The 23,270-nt window shown below is 36.9% G+C and overlaps 1 protein-coding gene across 3 annotated transcripts in view; it reads right to left on the bottom strand.

Annotated features, from left to right (window-relative positions):
- The window catches only part of ARHGAP21 (Rho GTPase activating protein 21), a 105,884-nt gene that overhangs the window by 46,854 nt on the left and 35,760 nt on the right, over window positions 1–23,270 (bottom strand). For all 3 annotated transcript variants that reach the window (XM_042816472.1, XM_042816471.1, XM_042816473.1), the window contains exons 2-4: window positions 17,669–17,851; window positions 13,657–13,681; window positions 2,056–2,148 (exon numbers count right to left, since the gene is read on the bottom strand). In XM_042816472.1, coding sequence (XP_042672406.1) covers window positions 2,056–2,148; window positions 13,657–13,681; window positions 17,669–17,851 — 301 coding nt within the window. The remainder of the gene's footprint in view (window positions 1–2,055; window positions 2,149–13,656; window positions 13,682–17,668; window positions 17,852–23,270) is intronic.

The raw sequence follows: 23,270 nt of genomic DNA on the forward strand, positions 1-23,270 counted from the left end.
AATGAACCAGAATATGAACCTGCCAAAAAACCCTCAAGTGGGACCACACGGCGTAACTGGCTACTTGAAAGCAGCAGTTGCAGCCAACTCTGAAGAAAACAACTGTGCTCAGCTTCAAGCTCACATCAAGAGGAAGGCCTGAGTCTGTATTGCAAAACAGAGTAAAAAAGCATGAAGGCTTTTACCTATATAATATTTCTATTATAAATTCAGTGGTCCATTAAATATTTAAATACCTATCAAGGTATTTAATCTGAACACATTACAGTATCTCCTTTTCTGAACACATTTTAGTCCTTGGTATTCTTGCCTAATATAAATCACAGCATGCAGACCAATGCATGGGAGGTATGGATCTATTTCAGTTGTCTGCATTTCAATAAATATTATCTAAAATATTTATGCTTGGAACACAACAATACATTCTCTTTAATGAAATACATCAGATGTTAAATATGTAAGTATGATGTCTCTAACTCTAGCCAAGATAACTTCACAAGAGAGTTCAAAAATACTCAAAATTAATTGTCTTGCGTTTAAGATACACCCTTCCTTAAATTTGTGTGAGTAGACCAAGTTTTCTGTTGAGTAGCAGCTGACAGACAGCTTACTGATTCTGGGTAATGAACCTCGGGTTAGGACTGCTAATATTACAAAGTGAAATACCCTAGTAATGTATTACTGTACAGTAATGACAGTAAAAGTGACTAATTAATATTAGATTTTTGAGCTTCTTTTTTCCATTATTGTGACTACAAAACAAAGCCAAAATGCAAATACAATTGATTCTAAAAAATACATGCTTAGTGTCTGTATCAGAAGTAAAGCAGTCTACCTTGCTGTTCATTCTGAGTGCTTTAAAATGTAATTTCAATACAGAGATTGAAATACTCTGTTATATTTCAAGATATAAAAATGAAGTAGTAGCATGACCTAATTAGATATAATGACTATCTGCAGTGTTTCCAAAAAGAATATTCCAGTAGATTAAAAACATATCTTTGCATGGTTTTTTTTGTTCTTCATTCTGGATTCTTAAGATCTCTTCTATGCCTAAAAATAAAAAATAATAAAAAAACCCCTACAGATTCAATGTCTTTTAGTTTGGCAAACACTGAACAGAGTTGAAATTAACATGGCTTCTCTGCACAACTTCAACATACGCTGCATTTTATCAAGCTAAAACATTTCTTTATGTATTAGCCTTAAAATAATGCCAACATAACCCTTCCCTCAATAACTACTTAAGGAGAAGTTAAAAAAGAAAAAATATGGCATATGCTGTAAAGAAGCATTTAGAATTGTTTCTAAACTGCAGATCATCCTACAGTATTTTTTATTTCTTTAGGAAGAAATGTACAAAAATTACTCTAATACAGACAAATGCCAGCACACAACTGCTTTCAAAAGAAAATGCAGACACTTCACTGTCTACACAAACACAACCCTTTCACAGGAATCACGTTTTGCCTTATAGAATAGAAATGTGTGTTTGTAACAGAATCCATCTACGTAGCTTATATCATTTTAAGACCTTCCCTTCTAACATAGCTTTTTTCCTCCAATATTTAATACGGGTGTTAAAAAATACCTGGCACTTCAGCAAAAGAACCTCCTGCCTGATCCAGAGATTACAGATTAAACAGCTGGTCACAATTTAATACAAGACAGACTTGGATTATTATTTCATTTAAAGGAAGTATAGTAATTTGGAGGACAAAAACCTGAATGTTTTGCCATTATCAATAGGTAATAAAGCATAAGAAATAGGAGCTTATCATGCCATTTTATTTATCACATAATTGTTTGTAGCCTTAAAATAATGAACAAGAGTATTTAGACTTTTATGACTTAATACATCTCATGTAGCACCCCCTGAAAGTACACAGTGGTGCTTTTATGACAAAAATCCCTGGATGACAATTTCAACGAGAGAGGTTATAAACTTCCTAATGAAAGAAGGTTTAATGGAATACAGAACTGCATGTAGAAGCTTAAACTGTATTTTTATCTCATGTATATGAACATCCTATCAATGTTATAGAAAAACAATACCTGTGCACAGTCCAGCTTCAAAAGCAGGTCCACCTTCTTTCACCTGTTTAACAAATATTGTATCCATAGGCTCCAGTCTATTTCTTTGTTTTCCTGAGGGGAAAAAAGAATATGTCTTTAAATTTTTCAATTACATTATAACATTTTCACTTTAAAGAATTATTTTGAAATGTAATCCAGCCCCGTTAATCATTACACTGAATACCATAATCCAAATTCAGGGAAGGGAACGATGCAATTTAGTGATGGGATTCAGTAAGTCAGGTTTTTGGTTGGACTTCATAATCTCGAATGTCTTTTCCAACCTAGATGATGCTGTGATTGCAGTGAGTGCTCGAGACAGCATCTCTCCTAGCTATGCTTAGACCTTTCAGGTGCTGGGAGTGGGAAAGCATGCATACCAACTTATGTGTTCTGATAAATGTAGTTTTTTCCAAGTTCATTTCACCATGTCTTTGCTACTTCATTATCATGCTAATTCCTACACTGTTCAGTATTACTCTTTCCTCTTCTGGATTCCTACCTAGATATTAAGCTAGAGTAAGATTTAGTAGAAAAAACTTAGAAATAAAATCTTGTTCGCTTCCTTTGGAAGTGAGAATCATACAATCATCGCACATTCTCAATGTACCCTTCTTTCTTGGCTTCCAGAAATACTGTAAAAAGCAAAAGGTGTCTGTAAGTCAAAACTTTCCTTCCAGCCTGCCAGAAGAATGCTGTAGAACAAATGAAGATCAGCACAGAGTATTACCAGCCTATCCTAGCACTTCTGTCCTACGTGGTAGAGAATACAAGCTTTCACAGAACAAATGAGGGATTCCTCAAAGATTCTTCAAAACTTGACAGTGACAGCTAGTCCTTCTCAGTTCCTATCACCAGGCACCCTGTTGGGGAACATCACCATTTGGAGGTTACACCACGAGCCAGCCAGGAGAAAAGATATGACTGAAAATAAGCAGAGTCTAGCATGCTAGAAAGCCCCAGCATAACACAGAGAGGTGTAAACTGCAGTAAAAAGTAGCAAAAGCAGTAGGGAATAAAGAGATTACACAAAATTAGCACTGCCAATAAAAAGAAATACTCCATTGTTATTTTTTATTCACTTCTCCAGTGACGAATGGTTGACTTAACCCAATCCCTGGAAGTGTTCAAAGGCCAGTCTGGATGGGTCCCTGGGCAGACAAATAATGGGAGACAACCCTACCCATGGCTGGGTGGTTGGAAATGGTCTCCAAGGTTCTTTCCAACCTATGGTTCCACGAAACGGCACTCCTTTTGGAAGAACTGACACCACATCTTAAATATTCCTCCTGGTCATGTTTACTAACCTACAGCAACACATTCTTTCTCAGTTACTGCCTGAATAAAGCGTCCCCCTTAAGTTTTTTTTTGGGTTTTTTTTTTTGCTTCATTTCCATGAAAGGAAAATGCATGATCTAAACAGTCTCAATAAATTGCACAAAATCAGACTTCTCATTCTCACTCACATTTTTCAAATACAAGTTTTAGCCTCACTGCCAACATTTTTTAGCCCTGCCACCTTAGCAAAAAAATTCAACGAAACGGCTGTAAAATGGTCTTAAAATAACTCCCAATGAGTCGAGAATAATTATAAAGGTTGATTTGATAGAATCAGATAGCTATTATTTATATACAAAGAAACTGAAACATTAATAAAAAAAATCCAGCTGGCAGTTGAGTCCCCAAATAATTTAAAATTTTATTAGCAAGACACAGCTACAAGACAAACAAAATGTTCTTTATAAAGAAAAGGTAGTATCTATCATTTTTAATCTGCTGATTTAAATAGACACTGAACACAATAGGTCTCATCCTATAAGAGTCAAGAACATTTTAGCAGATTTAGACAAGCTCCTAGAACAATTTATTCCAGATGCCATGAACAAAAGTTTGCTCCATCCGTAGTGAAAAGATTAAAAAGTACCTTTTATAGGATCAAATATGCTTCCCAGTATTGTCACTTAACTTGACTGAAGAGATAGAATTCCAACAGGAACAAGAAAAATAATAATAATAATTGAGCTCCCAGAGCACGTTTGATTTGTAACACTTAACCCCTTGATGTTGGGTCAGATATTATCTCAGCTCTTTACAAAATGCCCATCAGGAAGAGCAAGTGGCCTATTGCTAGCCTGCTTAACACTTACAAACGCTACCTTGTCCATGCCAGAACACACAAGAGGTCAAGAATTCATTCAATATTAGACACAGAATGCCTTTAATACAGTTGTTACCTCAGTGTCAGAAAATTGTACAAATTTATGCAGACCAGAGCATGAAGGCTTCCCTGAACACTCAATTTCTGACCAACCTGTTGGCAGAATAGCACCGACACAAAGAGGTTCAACACTGCAAGCAGTCACTTTAGGCTTTTCCAGCTAATGCAGGGACCAACTTGCAAAACCAGTGACACTTCAAGCATGGCTTATTGTCCTGCATGTCAAAAAAAGCTATACTGAACACTCATTTTCCCCAGAAAAATGAACCAGCAGCCTAAGGTTTATGATCAAAGTAAGGGCAAAAAATTAGGATGGAAGTTTTACCACACTGTCTACATTTGCAGGTTCATTTCACAGTCTAGTAAAATCCACACACAAGTGCAAGTGCAAGAAGAAAGCCTCGGATTCCAAAGGTTTGGAGACAAATGCATGTTCTTCAGTTCCCCTTAGTCTTCTACATACTTAGATACAAACCAAAAATTCTTTCCTTCAGTAAGCATATAAATGAACTTCCCCCAGTGTGTTCAAAGCATGTATTTCTACTTTAAGTTTGAACCTCAAGCGAAGCTAAAAAAAAAAAAAAAAAAAAGTTCTTTTTTCTAAAAATAGCAGTTAATTATACTTTTTTCAGACCAACTGAAGACTGATAAGACGTAAAGATATGCACCCAATCATCACTGTACTAAATTCCAAGTAATGGGTAACCTAATAGCTTATCTCAGGTCTTAAAGCTTAATACTTCAGTTTAAGAACTATACACACACACACATATATAAAAAATATGTATTTAAATAAATATACTTTTTTTTTTTTTTTTTTTTTTAAGAAATTAATTGTAGAAAGCACTACTACAGTTGTACAGTTGTACTATCTGACTAAGATAGGTCTTCCTCATACTGTCACACAAAGGTCAGAGCACAAACTATACAGATGTACAGCAAGCATGAGACTGAAGCCCAATTATGCTGTTTGGAAATTGTCTGTTTAGAGATGCCCTTACGGGCATTCCCTCATGGAATGAGCTGCAGTCCAAGAATGCTTTTACATGGCAAGAGTTAAGTCCAGAAATGGAAATCCTGTGCAATGGAACATAAAATAAGTCAAGCATTTTACATAGCACTAAGAAGCAATGCACAATTAAGTTGCAGAAGAGACTGCTCGGTAACTATTGCTTAAATGCAAGCTGTTTTTACAATTAAGTCTGCATTCACTTAGCCACTCTTCTTCCCTATAATGCCTTTTGCTTGGGGAGTAATATCTAGTAAGCAACATCCTATTATTTCTTTCATGGACAGCTATTATATAAAGGTATGTGTGGCTTAGAACAAAATAATTGGCTATTTGTGGTAAGAATTTAAAGACATTTGATTCAAAATATTTTAATTAGCTTCATGTAAAGGATTATTTTCAGTTATTTTATTTTACTCATTCTAGAATAATTCTTTTAAGCACCCATTTCAGCACCACCCTATGCATGCTCAAGAGGTTGCATAATTTTTTTTTTTTTCATATTTTCCACATCATGGCCTCTAAGCTTTAGCATGTATAAAGACTACTGAAAGGTAAAAAGCCAAAGATGAAACAAAGATTTATTTATTCAAAATCAGCATTCCTTACTCATGATGTGAAATTAAATCTCACTCCTGCCACAAGCTGCCAAAAAGCAGTACTTCCCGCTTTCTGCTCATCAGTGGCAGAGCTCTGAATGTATCAGACAAGGGCGTTCCCTCATTCATTTCCTTGGCATTTAAACTCCCTCTGGTGGAAAGACAACGCCCAATGCACCAGGACCCCAGTATACCTAATAGAGCATCTTCCAGCTCTCAGTTGTCAAAGGAGAAAAAAAATCACAGTCCCAGCATATCTGATCTTCATAATCCTAATTGGAAGTGATTGCTGAGCTAACAGCAACTGCACTACATGCACGTACTGTGCAAATTCAGACTGAGAACATACCTTTACTACATAGTTAATGAATGCACAATTCCACCCCCACCTCAATACTCACAGCCTCTGGGCACAGAAATGCTTACGGTTAGAACCGCTTATTACGGTGAAACCTCCTGCAGCCTCAGATACACTCGTCATTCACTCCCAAACTAGGTTAACAAAATGAATATTAGCTTGAACAGAAATAGACCAAGCTGTCTTTGCAGGCATCATTACTTCCATTTCAGTATGGCCAGTTTTGTGCAGCTGTATCTTTCACTGGTTTACTTCAGAAACAGGAAGCAGGAGATGAACTCATATGCTTAATTTCTCCAGAAGTGCATTTAAAAACAGAGGTGCAGTTTCACATAGGAGTAGTAATAATAATAATTAAAAAAAAAAAAAAAAAGCACACAAGTCTCCAGTCTGAGAAAATGGCCAACAGCCAAGGTAAGCTGCAGCTCAAGTTGACATCCAGGCAGTAAGGTCATTTTGCTAACAGAAAAGCCCAAGTATTTCTTTGACTACAAATATTCCCTCAAAATTATGCAATTCAAACTACAATGTGACTTTAGAGCATGTAAACTGATGCTGAGCTTTCACTTCAGAGATTCAACACCAGAAATAAAGCAATAAAACCGCCAAATACTTAGAAGGCTCAAGGCAAAAATTCACTGGCTTAAACGAAGGCAGGATAGACTCAAGAAATCTTTATAATGAAGTTATTAGTCTAAATAAGTGGAAAAATAAGCCTGAAAAAGCATAAGGAACATTCATAATCAAATGCAAGACAAATGCAAAAAAAGCAGCTGATTGCAGTAAGCAGGTTTTCCCTAGCCAACAAGTTTTCATAATTGTATGTAAGTCATGTAAATAGACCATTTCACAATTGCTACTTGAAAGAACTCATGGGATTGAAACAGAATCTACAGAATCACAAGAATAATGTACTTTGCTGCACTGCTTCTCCACTTAACATCAAACAGAATTACAACATCTTTTTCATAAAACAAATATTTATCAGAATTTATGACCTAACCTTCAGACTACTTAGATCTGCCCACTGTGATTGCAGTCAGTGCTACCTTCATTCTTACATTCTGATGTTCACAGTGTAATGGTGAAGGGAAGCTTTCCTGCCATTTTTTGGAATACCAGAGAGTACATTTTCATCATAGCCGGATCATTTGCAAAGTAATAGCATTTTAACCTGCCTGATTCTCCCATTTCATTTCCTATCTCTTTGACCTGCTGAGCACAAACCTGCAAGTGTTCAGGACACATTACAACATGGTTCTCTCTTGTAAAGCCTCTCCTAAGAATCTGCTTCCTAACAATATGCTATTTCTCTTCCTCAGGGCATCTGAACCATGCTCAGAAAATTTCATAACAGAGGAAATGAATAAAAGTCAGGGTTTTCTTTACATTATGCTGAGTATTTTCAAGAAAAATAAATATCTAAAAAATAATATAAATTAAAAATAAATTAAAAAAAAAAAAAAAAAAAAAAACAGAAAACCATTCTCTAAACATATGCTCACCTAACAAAATAGCTGCAGCAGCTCCTGGTCTTATTCAGCACATAGCTAAAGCGACTGAAATCCATGCCATATATTATCATTCACCCTATGAAACAGCTTACTTACAAAGACAAGTTTTTATGCAGATCTACTCAAGGGCAAGGGAACATTGTCCTCAAGCATGAAGATCTACAAATATGCTTCTGGATATTCGAGACACTTGTACTCCATATGGTTCAACAAGAGAGAGGGCAGTGATTCTCGGACAACTTTCAGGCAATGGGAGGAGAAATATGCACAGACACGGTGGGACAAACAGTTCCAAATGATTATTGAATCAAAAAAAAAAAAAAAAAACAACTCAAAAAAGATAACTTAAAGTACTGCAGAACTTGAATTTATTAACAGATTTAATTAAATACAAATCATTAAAACTGTAAGGAGTACATTTAATGGAGTGCAACTGAAGACAATTTTGGATTTTATAATCTGAAAACTGAATTTCATACATAGTAAGCATTTCTCTACTAGCAATCGCTGCAGAAAAGAAGTCTAAAGGTCTTAGTTGAGCCCCAAGGGACCTTAATTGCACCCACTGTCAAGTATGAGGTAACTCTACTAAAAAAAAAAAAAAAAAACACTGAACAAAACATAATGCCAAGGAAGAAAAACAAGTAAAATAGTTCTCTTCAGTCATTTAGTTTAAAAGCATCTGGCACTCACTTCCATGATTCAGGAAAAATATGTTCTGTTATTACTCATAACACCTCTGGTATTTTGATTAGGCAACTTTTAGCTTCAACCACTTGGCTAACACAGCCTTAACTTCACTCTCAAGAAAGAGGAGAGCAGGGAAGAATCACCTGGCGTTTTCATGAAAAACATCGCCCGGATTTAAGGTGAAACTGTTTTCTCAAAAATTTTCCCACTACATCAGTTGCCAACACTAGGATTTTTTCCAATTCCCTCAAATCCGAAAACCAACCTTCTCAAGTTACAAATTGACATACAAGTTAACATATGATTAAACAGTCAAGAGCAATCAATTCCGTTCCCATACACACACACCAGAGCACAGCTGACGTTGGAAGGGACTGCTGCAGGTCACCTGGCTGCCCAGGACTGTGCCCACGTGGCAAACACAGCCATTCAGTTGATATCTGTTGTGAACTATGGACTCTCTCCATAGTCCATGGAAATTATACTCACGTACATCTCAGGATTTTTATTGAAAGTCAAAGATTATTTGAAGTCCTTAGGAGTCACTGAAAGGCCCTATACATGTGACGAATTGGAAGGCCACTGTTAAACGTTCTAGAAGGTGCACATCCAGCTCACATCTCCATCAAAAACTAAATTTAGCCTTCTGACAGCACTGTCATTCAGCATTACAAAATAAGCTGGATTAAAGATGCACAAAAAAGGACAACTCGCTATGGCACCACCATTCACCATGTTATCTAACTCTTTTCCTCTTACTCCCATCCCACTACCTTAAGACTATATTTTCCCAGCAATCTACTGAACTTTCCAAATATCTGAGTTCACATTCATTTGTATGTTGTCCCTTATCAGCACTGTTCCCACCATCGCAAGTACAATCAGTTTATTTCACAACAGACTGAGCTTTAATAGATGATGTTAGAAACCTTGGAATTAAATTCAACACTAGGAGGACACAAACCACCTTACAGAATCAACATTCTGTTTAAAGAAATAAGACATCAAAACCACATGAAGTATTACATAAGCAACAGTCAGAAATAAAAAGTCTTTCCTGCATTTTTTCCATCATTCTCCCCAATATGAAAACAGACTAATATAAAACTGAAGGAGCTCAAGCAACACATTGCAACTTAGGTTTAGCTTAGGTTTAAAATTTCTGTCCTTCAATTTTCTAAGTCAGACTCATCAAAAAAGTCTGGCGATCACAATTCAACAATCTAAAAATGCCAGTGAAAACAGATGTCTGAACTCTCACTGGTAGGCGCACACTCATTAGTCTCTCTACAGAAAAGGAGACTGAATCTTATTATACCTAATTCACTTTTCTTTTTCTCTCTCTGAGAAGATAAGCTGCCAGTTGCTATAGATACCTCCATATAAAAAACAGGAAATAAGAACACTATATTAAAAAAAAAAAAGTGATTCTGGATTATAATGATTGCTAGATTTCTAGGCACAGTAATAGCATAGCTTAAAACTTGTATTAAAGTTCATTTCAGAGACTATTACTACATACTTAGCAATAACAAATATTTAAAAAAATATTAAGTACAAGAAATCATAGCCATTCTATATGCACTAAACTTGTATTTTGTCAACTACAGTTTCAAGGAGTGTTTGAAAGATGACATTCACTGTATCAATGCACGATATATTGAGTACAGATAGATATCTCTGTATATAAAATCCTCCCAAAAGGTTGCGCCTTTGTAGGCCTGTGTGCAAGCCCTGGCCTATAAGCTGTCCAAAGACTTCCTATCTATCTACTGCAATGTGAAGCTCCATGCATTCTTTCTGCCCTCTCACAGAAACAGTCACACTGACCATCCTGCCCTTCCCATGGTGCTGGCCATGCATATCTGCAAGCTCTCCAGCTATGTCTCTCACAACTATCCCACTGTGTCTCTGTGATCCCACTGCAATCACATGCAGGGTTTCAACTCCTCCTCGTGTGTATTAGTGTACAGGCACTTCAAGGAGCCGTTCAGAACAGTTACAAGAGCTCTCTCCATCATTCTGTCCTGAAGGCACTTCCTTATTTATGTGCATAAACTTGGTGGCCCCTTTCTCTCCTGACTGTTGACAGAAGGTCACTCCTGTCCACATCACCCTGATCCCTTCGCTTGCCAACTCAGCCCCCAGCTTCCTCAGTCTTCATCTCCTTTTCAAGTCTTTCCTTTTTTAGAGCTCTTCTGGATATATTTTTCTCTAACTGCTTTGAAAACTTACTGCATACTAAAAACAAGATTAAGCCAGTGGCAAGATCTGAATATATGCTGAAAAAAAGGCTGCATGAAAATTCTACACCAGAACATAAAATCATATGAAAATATTCCATTCACTGATACATCAAAGCTGGTATGTGCTTTCATTTTTGCCTTCTAACTTAATTAGGTATTCAGCATCTTAAATATAAATGTACTGCTTTCAATAGAAGATAATAGGAAAGCTTTTCTCTACATTCACCCACCCAAGTCTGTAAATGCTGAGAGCTGACAAAAAAACCTCAAATTTTAAATGTAAGTTTAATCTGTGAAAAGGCTATAAAGCAGACGGCAGAAATCTTAACTCAATTGAATTGATAGCAGAAAGCTGACAATTTTGCACTGGCACACATCGCTTCACAAAAATGAACAGCTCAAATGCCCTCAGCTTCATATTCAACAGAGGAAAGAAGAAAGCTCAAGTGAATCAGCACCTACAGACTTCGAAATAAAAATGTTTGTGATACTTTCACTGTTAATCATGTCACAGGTTCACAGAGGCAAGTTTTCTAACCCAGCTCGAAGAAAAACGCATGACATTCGCCACTAGATGGCTCCTCCGCACGCCCAGCAGCACCAGGCCCGCCCCAAGCCTCCAGCGGGGCAAACCGCCGGCGCTGGGCAGCCAGCGCACACCTTGCAACCCCGAAGCGGCTCCGCTTCTCTTCCATTCTACATCGCTTTTAGCAGCCTTGGAATAGTCCTTTAGCGAATTTTTGGCATATCTGCTTTTGCTAAATTAACGTGACTCGGTGAAAACGGAAAATGAGGCATACTTTTTCTTGGTTTTCTCCTTGCGAGCTAACTGTTCTCCTTTGAGGAAAGGAACAACTTGAAGCAATGTAAATAGGAACAGCTTAACAACCCCAACCCTGTTTGAGGTCACACCAAACTTTGGGGAAAATGTTGAATCTTTTTGTCCTGTTTCATTATTTTTAAGGTATACCACACGACAGTTGCTTTTCTTATCACTCAGTACACAGCACAAGCTCAACTTATATACTTGCATACTTATCTTCCCCAAGTATGTTTTGTACCCTCTGATCTGTATTTCAACGCGACAGTGAACTAAGTAGCTATAAATAAGCAATAGCTGAGCTATGATTCATAGCTTAAGCAGCTACATAAAAATTTCCAGAAAGCCGTCTTGCTCCACCTGCACAGGTCTCGTAACAAACCACATAAATGCCTGTTTACTGCCGATCCTCTACTGAAAAACAGCTCAGATGAACATTTTAAACAGCAGACACACAGCTGCATCTTTAGCTGATCCATCTCTTCTCTCTATGACAAGAACTACTGACTATGAACATGAACTGCAGAACTTCCTCCTCTACAACACAGCCGACATCTCTATGCTCTTCTTCTGACAGGACTGACTGCATTCTCTTCCTAAAAGGATCTACCTTCTCATTTGTTAAAATGGATAAAAGTAGTGGCAAATTTAGGGGCAGAAGTTGAGTGATGAGGAATTCAAAAAGACTGACTTTTCACTTGTTAACATGCTGGTGAATGCAAATGAGTAAAAGCAGACAGATGACATGCACAAACCTATCATTTTTCCCAAGAATAAAATTCAGTTAAACTGTTTGCCAGAATGCTTCCAGTATATCACAGGTACACAAAAATCCTGAAACAGAATTGCAAAATGTCTACTTTCGAACTGAATGAGCTATTTTTTAAGAGTAAGTTCAAACGAGGTACTGTTCTCTAGTACAACGTAAGAGGATCACAACCCACTAGTAAAATCAGCATTCACTATGCAGTTTATGAACAAAGGTATCCAGGTTTAAACAAGCCTATCCTCAAAGAACTGCACTGGAATGCCATATTAAGGACAAACTGAAGCACTGCACATTACACATGCACTGCATCTAATCCTACATCCTTTGCATACCTGATTATTTGGACAGAATACCAAAAACGGGAAGCAGGACTTGGGTCCCCACCTGAAAACCTGACTTTCTAACTTAAATCATAACATTTATTATCCCTTTATCCCTCATTTATTATTATCATTATTTGTATAATGAAACAAAAATATGCCAGCAAAAAAAATAATTAAAAAAAAAAAAAAAAAAGAGAAGAGGCACGAACATGGAAACAACTAAATGCTAAAGAGAAATTTTAGCTAGGTGAGACTGAGACATAGTTCTGCTTAGTGAAGAAGCTAATTAGTGTATTTTAAAAAAGAGAGCAGACAAATGCAATGTAACATGGAGAAAGCTATGAAAACAAAGTGGAACTGACACACATAACCTATAAATAAGTTTTTTTTTTCCATCCCTTCTAATAAAGCACAAGATAGTCTTATTCACAAATTTTATCTGACATCATGGAAAAATATTCAGTGGATTTCAAAATGTACACGAAAATGACAAAATTGTTTTTTTTTATCACCAGTATTAAGACTAAGCTCATATACTTCTGTGCTGATTCTATCAGAGTGAGTCTCAATGAGAACCAAATTTCAAACCAGCTACACTCTGATGCATTAAAGAAAAAAGTGCTCTACAGTGTAGCTATATAAATACAGGTAGTGAGCACAATCTCTTTATAGTACTTTGCACAGAAGAACAGTAAGGCCTAAACACAAAAGGAGTGTAAAAACTTTGTCACTAAAAAGGCAACAAATGTGTTCTTGCCTTTTTATCAAACATATGACAAAATAGCATGAGCAGCACAAGTGACACAGCATGTACAGCAGTACACTGTTAACAGTAGTAAAGTGTAGCAAATACACAAGCTAAACAGGTGCAGCTAAACTACATTTCCTTCCCTTTGTTCTGATGCCATGAAATTCGCTAAGGATGGTACTTAATTTTACATTTTAAACTCTTAGGTAGTTATTCAAATGTGTTACATAGCTGGAGATAAACGTTTAACATACTCAATCCGTGAAAGAACAAAAATAAAACATACCTTGTCTATTTCCATTCTCTTCATCCTATGGAAAAAGAAAGACTGCACATTAAAAACTCATTAAATGGAGAAAATACATAGGCATCTATAAGCTAGGAGGATTTAAAGAGTACTTGTAACCTTAACTGTGCATTTCAATATTTCATCCTTTTTCACAAATATTCCAGCACTGCAGTATTAAGGCTTTAATTCTCAAATTGCAGTGTAATTCCTGTTTGCATAGAAAAATTAAACAGTTGCATGAAACATCCTCAAAGAAACAACTTGAAAGGCATTATCTGAAAACAAGTGTAGAAAAATATCCAAAATACTGCCATGAAGCCTAACACTGCACTGGAGCTGTTGCAAGTATGCTTCTACCCAGAAGTCAAGCATATGCTGCTATCATCCACAACGTTAAATAGTATGAAAGACATCTTTCTAACACTTTTTTTTTTTTTTTTTTTTTTTTTTTTATATAAGCAAGCTCTGAATATTCTTAGTGAAATTTGAAACACGAAATTTGTTTTGCCTTCAGTGCTTCTGCTGGAGGACGAATACATATTCCAGTTGCTTATTTAGGAAAAATTTGAAGACTTTCCTTCTGGTAATCTCACTGTATTTTACAATTCTAACTACCATTTATCACCCACAGTCCTTTAAAAAAAGCCTACAACTGGAATGTAGTGATGGGGAAGGACATGCTTAAAATACCATATAATTACTTCAGTTTCTCATTAGTATTTTAATATGAATGAGACTTTTGATAGAGCCTGGATAATTTCCTGTTCAGCAAAATTCTACTGAAATTTTAAAGTGAGATGGCCAAAATATGGAAATGTGTTTTCTTTCTGAACTGTGACTGCATGGATGTAATACATTTTTCTACTAAATATTTTCTAAGTAGTATGTGCTAGCCTAAGGACCTGTACTTCTAAGTTTACTTCAGCTCTGCCTACATCAGCCTCATCCTGAAGGCAACAAAGAGTAATATGATGACCACAGAAATACTCTTCACCTGTACATCCTTTCCCACTTTTAAATGTATTGATTTCAAATTTCTAGGCCTTTTGTATTAAAGACAGATCACCACCTTTTTCATATTAAATACTCTCAAAGTAATTGAACATTAATCTCAGTATACTCTTCAAGAGACGAAGAGTTGATGAAAGACAGATCTACACATGCTGCAAAGTGAGACAGCTGTCCTTCCTAGGTGCAGTGCATTTCTTTCTTGACACACAGAAGTACAGTCTTTGTCTCAACACACTGCAACAGTACAGAAGTTACCACAGTATATGCTGGAGCCTTAAAAGAAACCACATTAGATAACTATAAAATAAATACATAAATAAAATAAATTTTAAAAAGAAAGGAGTAAGCAGAGTTCTGGTACTGCTCTGACTTTTTAAAAGTCATGATTGATGATTATCACTAAATCCTTAAATTGAACAGTCTTGTCAAATAATATATTTATATAATAATATATAATATATAATTTAATATATATATATATTAAAAAAAAGCAATGTTTATTCTTCCCCACTCAGTACAGCCTTTGAGGAGAGTTCTTTGCTCCCAAGAAAATTCACTCCTATGGCTTTCAAGTTGCAGCCCCCTCTGACCCTGAAGCAAGCATTGCTTTCCATTCCCATTCTTAGCACACCCTGCAGTCTCAAAGCCTCATGCTCTGTCCCAGATGTGCTCAGTGTTTCCCCCATGTGACAAGTCCTGTCTTCTCTCCAAAAGGACTACACCTGACCACAACAGTTTCTTTCAGTTAACTTTTCAGTTCTCTTTACTGCCTCTACCAATTTATGTTGACTTGCAATAAGGTTAGGAGGTACTAGAACAACATTGTCTTGAAATAAATCTAAGCTACAACACAAAGCTATCCCTGAAGTAAACAAAGACATCTGCACTGATCTGGAAGAAAAGTGACTTGCAACAACAAGGACTCTGACAATAAGAAACTTGAAGGGGATTGAGAAAACAAGCTGTCCAGTCAATGACACCTTTGACTTCCAATTGTAACCACTACCTCACATCAGAGGTAGCTGCACCCATTCCCTGATGTGAAGAAGAGACAAGGTTACTACAAGATTTTCAAATGGCCAGAAAGCCAGATCATAGTTATCACTGTTCTACTACCATAAAAAGCAAAAAGCAGCATCTTCCCTTCCCCCAAGACTGTGCACTTTTGATTAGCGAAGAGACAGGAATGATACTTAAGCTTAGAAATAATGACTGAAACTGTACTTAGCCACTAACCAACATGATCTTAGGTCAAATAAGAATGGCACAGAAATCAAATTTGTCTCATGTTAGAATCAAGCACAATAGGTAAATTTCATTCTTCACATAACTTAAGTACAAATAGCTATAAAAACCATCCTGTAACGGCCCAGGAATAAAAACTTTGCTTATGTTACTTTTTTCTTCTATCTCATGAACATGAAGAAGAAAATATAAAGGTTCAGGTTAACTTACAGAAGTGCTTACCAGAGCTCGGTCCAAACAAAACTTATCTTTATAGGTAATTGAACACCTACAACAATCTAACAACCCCATGATTTTTCTTTTCATAAGCCAGACAAAGAAGAATGAATTACTCAGATTCTGACATATCATAAACAGAAGGGAAAAGGGTGCCAAGAGCTCTCTTGAAGTTCTAGCTCCTTTTTCTTCCTTCAAGACATGTCTTGAGGATTTACAGGTATCAGCACGGTATGCGCTGCTTTGGGTCTCTTTCAAGAGCTATCAGATGTGAATGAGAAGAACTCCTGATCCCCCCAACATCATTTGCTATTCCTTGTGTGCAATTCCTTCTGCATATGAAAATACTATTGTCTGTATGAGAAGATCTATGAGAAATTTAACAGAAAACATATCCCACCACTTTGTGTTTAAGGAACTGAATCCTGCTTATGCTATTTATTTTCATATATAATGTGAATGGGGTTTGTTCCGTTGTTTTGTTTTCCCCAGGAAACGCTAACAAGTCCATATAACTTGTTCAGCTCAGCTAAGACTTCCTCACTCTTCTTTCCCTTTCTCATATCAGACTTCAAACACGGATTGGTCTTGGCTGACTCTGTCAAAAAACAGAAATTTTGTTACGACCTGATAAAGCTAGTAGTCTCAATAAGCTTCAATAAGGATACAAATACAAGCCCAATAAGGGTACAAATTTCAAGCACAAGTGCCTGCTGTAACTGAAGTTAACTGGGAAAGATATACTAATATTCCCCTGCAAGCTTTTTTATTCAAAATAAATCTTTCAGCCACTAAAGCAAAAAAGACATTAACTAAAGACTCTTGTAGAGACATGCATCAATCAGCTATGTAGGAAGAGTGTGAAGTTTCAATAACCATTCCTTCCTCCTGGCATCAATCTATTCCTCTGCCTAGCTGCAAAAGTAAGAAGAAAACTCAGAGGTATGGTGTATCTTTATTTTAAAGTAATTGATTGTGCAAGTTCTAATCAATGCTATTTGAACTCACTAGGAGAAAAACCCTTCTCAATATTCAAATCTTTACCAGCATTAAATGGACTTCCCAGCACGAGGCACTAAAGCAATTTCCAAATGATTCAGTCATGAAGGAGAATACATATCACTCTTCAGTAAGGCAGACCAATTAGCTGCTTAACATTTTTAAATAAACAAAACCTATAAAGTACTTTAGCACTATTTCTATTAAGCCAGAAAAACCTTCTTCAGCCTAGGCTGGTACTGATTTTTCTCTTGACTTGAGGAGGACTGCAAGATTCTTGTTCTTTTCAGCAGAAAGAAGAAAACGTGGAAAAAATGTGTCTAATATCCATTAACTTTACAATATTCACAAACTTCTTCCAGGCCATTCTCTTAGGACCAAGTTTTAAACAGAGCTCAGTTCTGAAGAGGTAAACAACCACAACCTATGCCCCACCCCTGAAGTATACACTAAGGAGTATGCAGATAAATGAGACCGGCTTTGAATTAAAAAACAAAAAACCAATACTAACAAAAAACAACAAAACAAACTCACTTACTTTAAAAGAAAATTGAACAGCAGATTCTGGAGGGTAAACTATGAAGTGTCTTAAGGTGAAGCCAAAACCCTGAGATGTCCTCCTTAACACAACAGTTTTTGGACCAGGCCAAGAGAAAGCTTCTTCTTCCTCTGATGGTGATATAGCTTCACTTTGCTCTTTTCCATCTTTATTTTTTGATGCCTGAAATAAAAGAGACACAGATACTAGTTGTAAATCACAATTCAGTTGCATTTGAGAAGTGTTACTGTGCACTTGAGAACGTAACTTCTCCTCTCACGTTCAAAATAACTGGATAATCACTGACATTGTCTTCAGAAATGTGAATTGCAAAGCAGCATCCTTATGTTGTATCTCTGGTCATACCACTTACCAAATTAAAGTTTCATATTAAGAAACTCAATGCTCAACAATTACAGGTTGAACTGAACCTGTACCCAGGAACACATACAGCTTGTTTTTACTTGCTTTTTAGTTTACTTCGATATAAATATCCAGATCTTTTCTGTCTTTTAGGACTCCATTTCTGACCATACAAAGCTCTCACAAACTCCCTTTTTCTGACTTAAAACACAGGTATGGTTTTCTCAACTAGTATCTCCTCATGTATAACAACTGATACAAAAATAAAGTGTAAAATTGATTAGGCTTCTTTAGCAAGACATCCTTCAATATTTTTTACTTCATCTGTTATTTTTTCCACCCTTAGCTACATTCTCTGAACGTTACAGTACACCTGCAGTAGATACATAAGTAAGAAGGTTTAATTTACCACTGCTGTTGGAACTACAATCCCACTTCTGCAGAAACAAGACCATTTGTTTCTTTCTTAAGGGTAATTCTATATATCTGTGACTTGTGAAATACAGGATTTTACATGAAATTTTCCATTTCAATTTTTAAAGTGAGTGCCACATCATTCATACCAATTCAAACAAGGCTGAAAACATACAAAGAAAGTATGCAAGAACCCTATGATCCTCCTCTAAATATCCCAGTTCAACGATGCGTGAAACAAATTTAGATACCAGAGCCTATAGCCTATTCAAAGGGTATTCAAACAGAAATAATAGTCTTCTTGTCCTTCTGCAGCACTGCTGCTGTGGCTCAGCAACCGCCTGATACGTGGCAGAATTTTCTGCTCGGATTTCTTCCTGGACTGCTCCAAAATAATCCCTTTTGCTTTAGCCTCACAGCTGCTATGTGAAAATGAAGCACTTCTTGGTAAGGTGGGCTCAGCCAACTTCAATCAATATCTGCAGAGAATACAAAGCATTTCAACTTCCACCACAGTGACAGCAATGTGTATTACTAGGAAGTTTTCGCAGCTGCTTGGTGAGATACTTAATTCTGTATTCTGTTATGTAAAACAAAGCGTGTTTCTACACAGATGCTACGGACACAGCCCAGAAAACCTACATCTCATTAAGTGCCTCGAGGGCAGCTGCCTGTAAACCAGCCTTCTACCTCCCCTCACCCTATTCTTCAGAGAAGAAAAATATACAAATGATGGAACTGGAAGCAGATACTGGACTCCTGCATAGAAGCAGTGAGCTGGCCCCATAGCACTCTGCTCCTCTGAACATCCCAGAAGAACCACTGGCAGATTTTGGAAAAGAACAGTAAACATGAAGAGCTCAATCTCTGCTCAGTCTGTCCATGTCAATCACCTTCATCCATACTTCAAAGTAGTAGTGCGAAACAAGACTGCAATTAGATGACTAATGAATGAGAAATTAGTGAGAACTGAACTGCCAAGATTGGCTTTAGTTTAAAGTTCAAGCAATGCAAAGATCGAGTTAAACGTGACACAATCCTCTAGCCTATCAGGGTGGTGCTGAGGTGTTTCCCACCAATCTGTTCAGCCTTTGAACATGACAGTATTTTTTCATTTCTGCACAAATGATGTACCTTCTCAGCTTTCCATTCCCATCACATGAGCAGAAAAAAGTGCCACTGAGAATGATTGTTCTGATCCTATTAAAATGGCATAATTAGTAGTTCATAATAAAGAAGTATCATTGGCTTCAACATTTGACAGCAACTTCCTCCACTAAGTGACAGGCTACAGTCACCACGCTTTACTCCCTCCCCCTTGACAAAAGCCACCTTAATTAACCTAAAGATAGTTTTAGTATGTGTAACAACTGATCATTCAGACACACAGTGAGCTGAGGTCAAAATACAGCCAAACTTCCCTACGTCTGAGGAGCAGGAGATGCAGTATTTGACTGAAATGGGAAAAGAAGCTGTATTTTTGCTATAACTCCAGGTCAACTTTTACCTTTGTGACAGTTGCTGAACTAACAGATATTTATGGATAACAGTGTTCCATAGGCAAATCATTACTTCCTGAAAAAGCACGCCAGAAGTTGAAGAGTTATCTTCATGCTGTCCTTGGACCCTTGCAAGGTCTGCCAGCAGCACAACAGAAAAGGCCTGTATTGATAATAAATGCGAGATGTGGTTGGTAACAGCAATTCTGAGCCCCTATACAAACAAAAAGCAATGTGAATTACAAAGAAAAGAGTCAGCATCTGTTGAGTGACCCTGTGAAGTGTCCAACCACAGCACACCCACCCAAAACATCTCTTGCCAGTGAAGGCTTTAAAAAGGAACAAAAAAGTTTTCAAAAATACAAACAAAACAAGAATTCAAGACAGCAAGCAAGAAACAGATGATGTTCAGCAAAGGCAAGAATGTTATTGAAAACAGAGATCCTGCATGGTCTTGTGATCCAAAAATGATAGCAATCCAGTTACAAGTATGTAAGCATCTCATACCCTTACGGTGATTTGTCTTTAAGAGCAGTGATGCACTTCAAGAGAACGAAAAATGAATGCTTTATTTTCATGTCACATAAAATCTAGCAAACCAGAGATTACTTTGCTGTATTCCTCACTGAAGGTCTGAATGTTTGAGTCGGTAAAATACAGTCTCTATAAATTCAATGCTCAACATGAATGTCAGAATGCACACAATTGAGTTCAAGGACTGCAGAATCCCAGGCTACAAAGAAAATGATTCAAGCGTCATTTCCCCCAGGATTGCTTCATATGAGGTTTTTACACCAAGTATCTAAAGCATCATTTCCTGTAACATGCAATTACAAGGACATACAGCAGATGCTTAAGTGCCCTGTAAAATACGCATTTGGCTTTGAATATTGTATTTAACCCTGGTTTTATGGGTAATAAAAGCATCCATGAAAAATCTGGTACTTTAATCACCAGGAGTGACCAGTCTGTAGAACTACATAAGATCAGTAAATAGCACCAGTGTTTCTAAATAATACTATCTTCAAATAAAAAGTAATATCGAAACAATATTTTCACATTTTAAAAGCCAAAAAAAAAAAAAAGAAAAAGCAAACACCCACCCACCCAACATGGCTCCAAAGATCCTCTCATCCTCCAGTTTCTGAACCATTACTGACAGACCTACATAAAGGACATGCTACAAACAGTCCAGCAACAGTCAAAAGGGATTGCAATATAAAACATCAGTTGTTTTCTTGGCTGTCTAAACAGTTAAACAGAAGTACTCTGAGTTCTGAATGCTATCTTCATAGATGAATAATAGTGAACACAATACATAATTATATCTTGCACTACCAATACCTGAAGAAAATTTAAAAGTTGCTTTAAAGTTGAGAATCTTTATCATCAACAAGCTCCCTTTGATCAAGTGGCCTCTAGCAGACCAACCACCAGATGTCCTTTATTGGTCTGGTCCCCAACTTTAAGGCACAAGCTCTCAACATTGGTCATGGCTGCCTTTTAGAGGCAGTTCTTCACAGTCTATGGCTCCCTTCTAGGGGCAATTCTTCACAATCTACCCACTTCTTAACATAGAGGGCAACTTCCCCACCCCTCTTACCCTGCCTATCCTGTCGAAAATGCCTGTAGCCCTCAATCATTTGCTTTACACATCTGGTTTTAACATTTTTCTTTGATCAAAAAGAACTTTCACAAATTATGTAAATAACAGCCTTAGAGCGTTTCCCAAACTATATTTTCTGGGGCCTAAATTTAACAAAGACCAACAAATACACTGGACTGACTGGTGGGCTCACCCATCAGCAGCTCAGTAAGCTTAGTCTGTCTCCTGTTCAAGATTCAGTATTATTCAACTTTCAGCTAGTCCGCCAAGAAACATGCTATCTCAAACAGCAGTTTAGCTCAATGTGTATATGTTGAACAGAATAACTGGTTGATGTCACTTGATTTTCCTGATTTAACTGCCATCAAATGATTTTTTAAAACTACTGACATAAACCAGAACCAAAAAGGATCTTGCACATCATTATTAATCCCACAATTAGCCTGAGACAGTAACAGGATATTTCAAATGCTATAATAAATGCTGGGCTTGCTTCTAAACAAAGGCATTTCTTGTTCCAGGTTATTTATTTTCCCTATTTTTCTAACCAAGTAGCTATTACTTAGCCAACTGCCTTGATAAACTTACAATTTCAAAGAAAAAAAGCTTTCCTATTTCTTTGTCACATAAAATGTAAGATTCTTTAAAAACAGGAAAAAAAAGGGTCTTTCTGGCTAAGACTGAATATAACAAATGCCTATATGGGAAGAGGATCTTGTTATCCACACAATAATGGCAGGTTTTGCTGCAAGTCAGGTTCTTCTATAATAATCACACTGTTCCACCACCAGTTTTCAAAAAAAGTTAAAACAAACCACTGACCCTCTTAGTCTCAACCACACAGAGAACTTCAAATTGCTTTGCTAGAAGCTGACAAAAAGTCAAAGAAATAATGAAGATATTCACCACCACCCCCTGCCCCCCGAAAAAAAAACCAACCACCTACTTTTCTGGTACATCTATGGGACCAAAAATGATGAACCACTGAACTTCATCTTGCTCAGAGGACAGCACGTCCCGTTAACCTTCTATCATCACCTTCTGTCACCTGGTCTCCCACACCAAGTGACTTCAGGCCAATCACTCAATCTAATAGAGAACATGTGGTTCCCTGGTACTACAATATGATAGGAAACAAACATAACCCCCAAAATACATTGCCTCTGGGTGTTCTTAAAACATGCAACATTTCTCCTAAAAACATCTTAACGCTAACATTTAACAAAGATTACGCAACTTTTTTTTTTTTTTTGAGATTATCTCATCCTTATTTGCAGTATAGCCAGCATCCAAAAGGAAAACCAGACAGCATTTCATCTTGCATCACCTCAAAAGTGGTGATACTACTTATAACTTTTTATACATGTATTCACAAAGTGAACAACTTCAGGGAGCACTCCACTAAATTACCATTAGTCAGACAAGTCTACTGGACAATATACATAGAATGGCCATGACAGCATTGTACAAGCAGGCTAAAAGCTCTTGCCATTCTTCAACGAAATCCCAAGCTCTACAATCACGTGCTGAAGTGGTCGCGATGCACAGCAAACTGACAGTTCTAGCATCTTTAAACCAGCCTGGAATGTAAAAGTAGTGTTTTACATAAAGTAAATAATTCCCAGACAAAGAAAAATATCTACTGACACATGGTTGGCACCTTACGCAAACCTATCCTCCAAATATCCAGGAAATAGCTTCGTCCTTGAAACAGATGAGT

The sequence above is a fragment of the Centrocercus urophasianus genome, unplaced genomic scaffold (genome assembly GCF_019232065.1).
Source record: "Centrocercus urophasianus isolate 14NV4802_14NV808 unplaced genomic scaffold, USGS_Curo_1.0 seq_16, whole genome shotgun sequence".
Taxonomy (NCBI): Eukaryota; Metazoa; Chordata; class Aves; order Galliformes; family Phasianidae; genus Centrocercus; species Centrocercus urophasianus.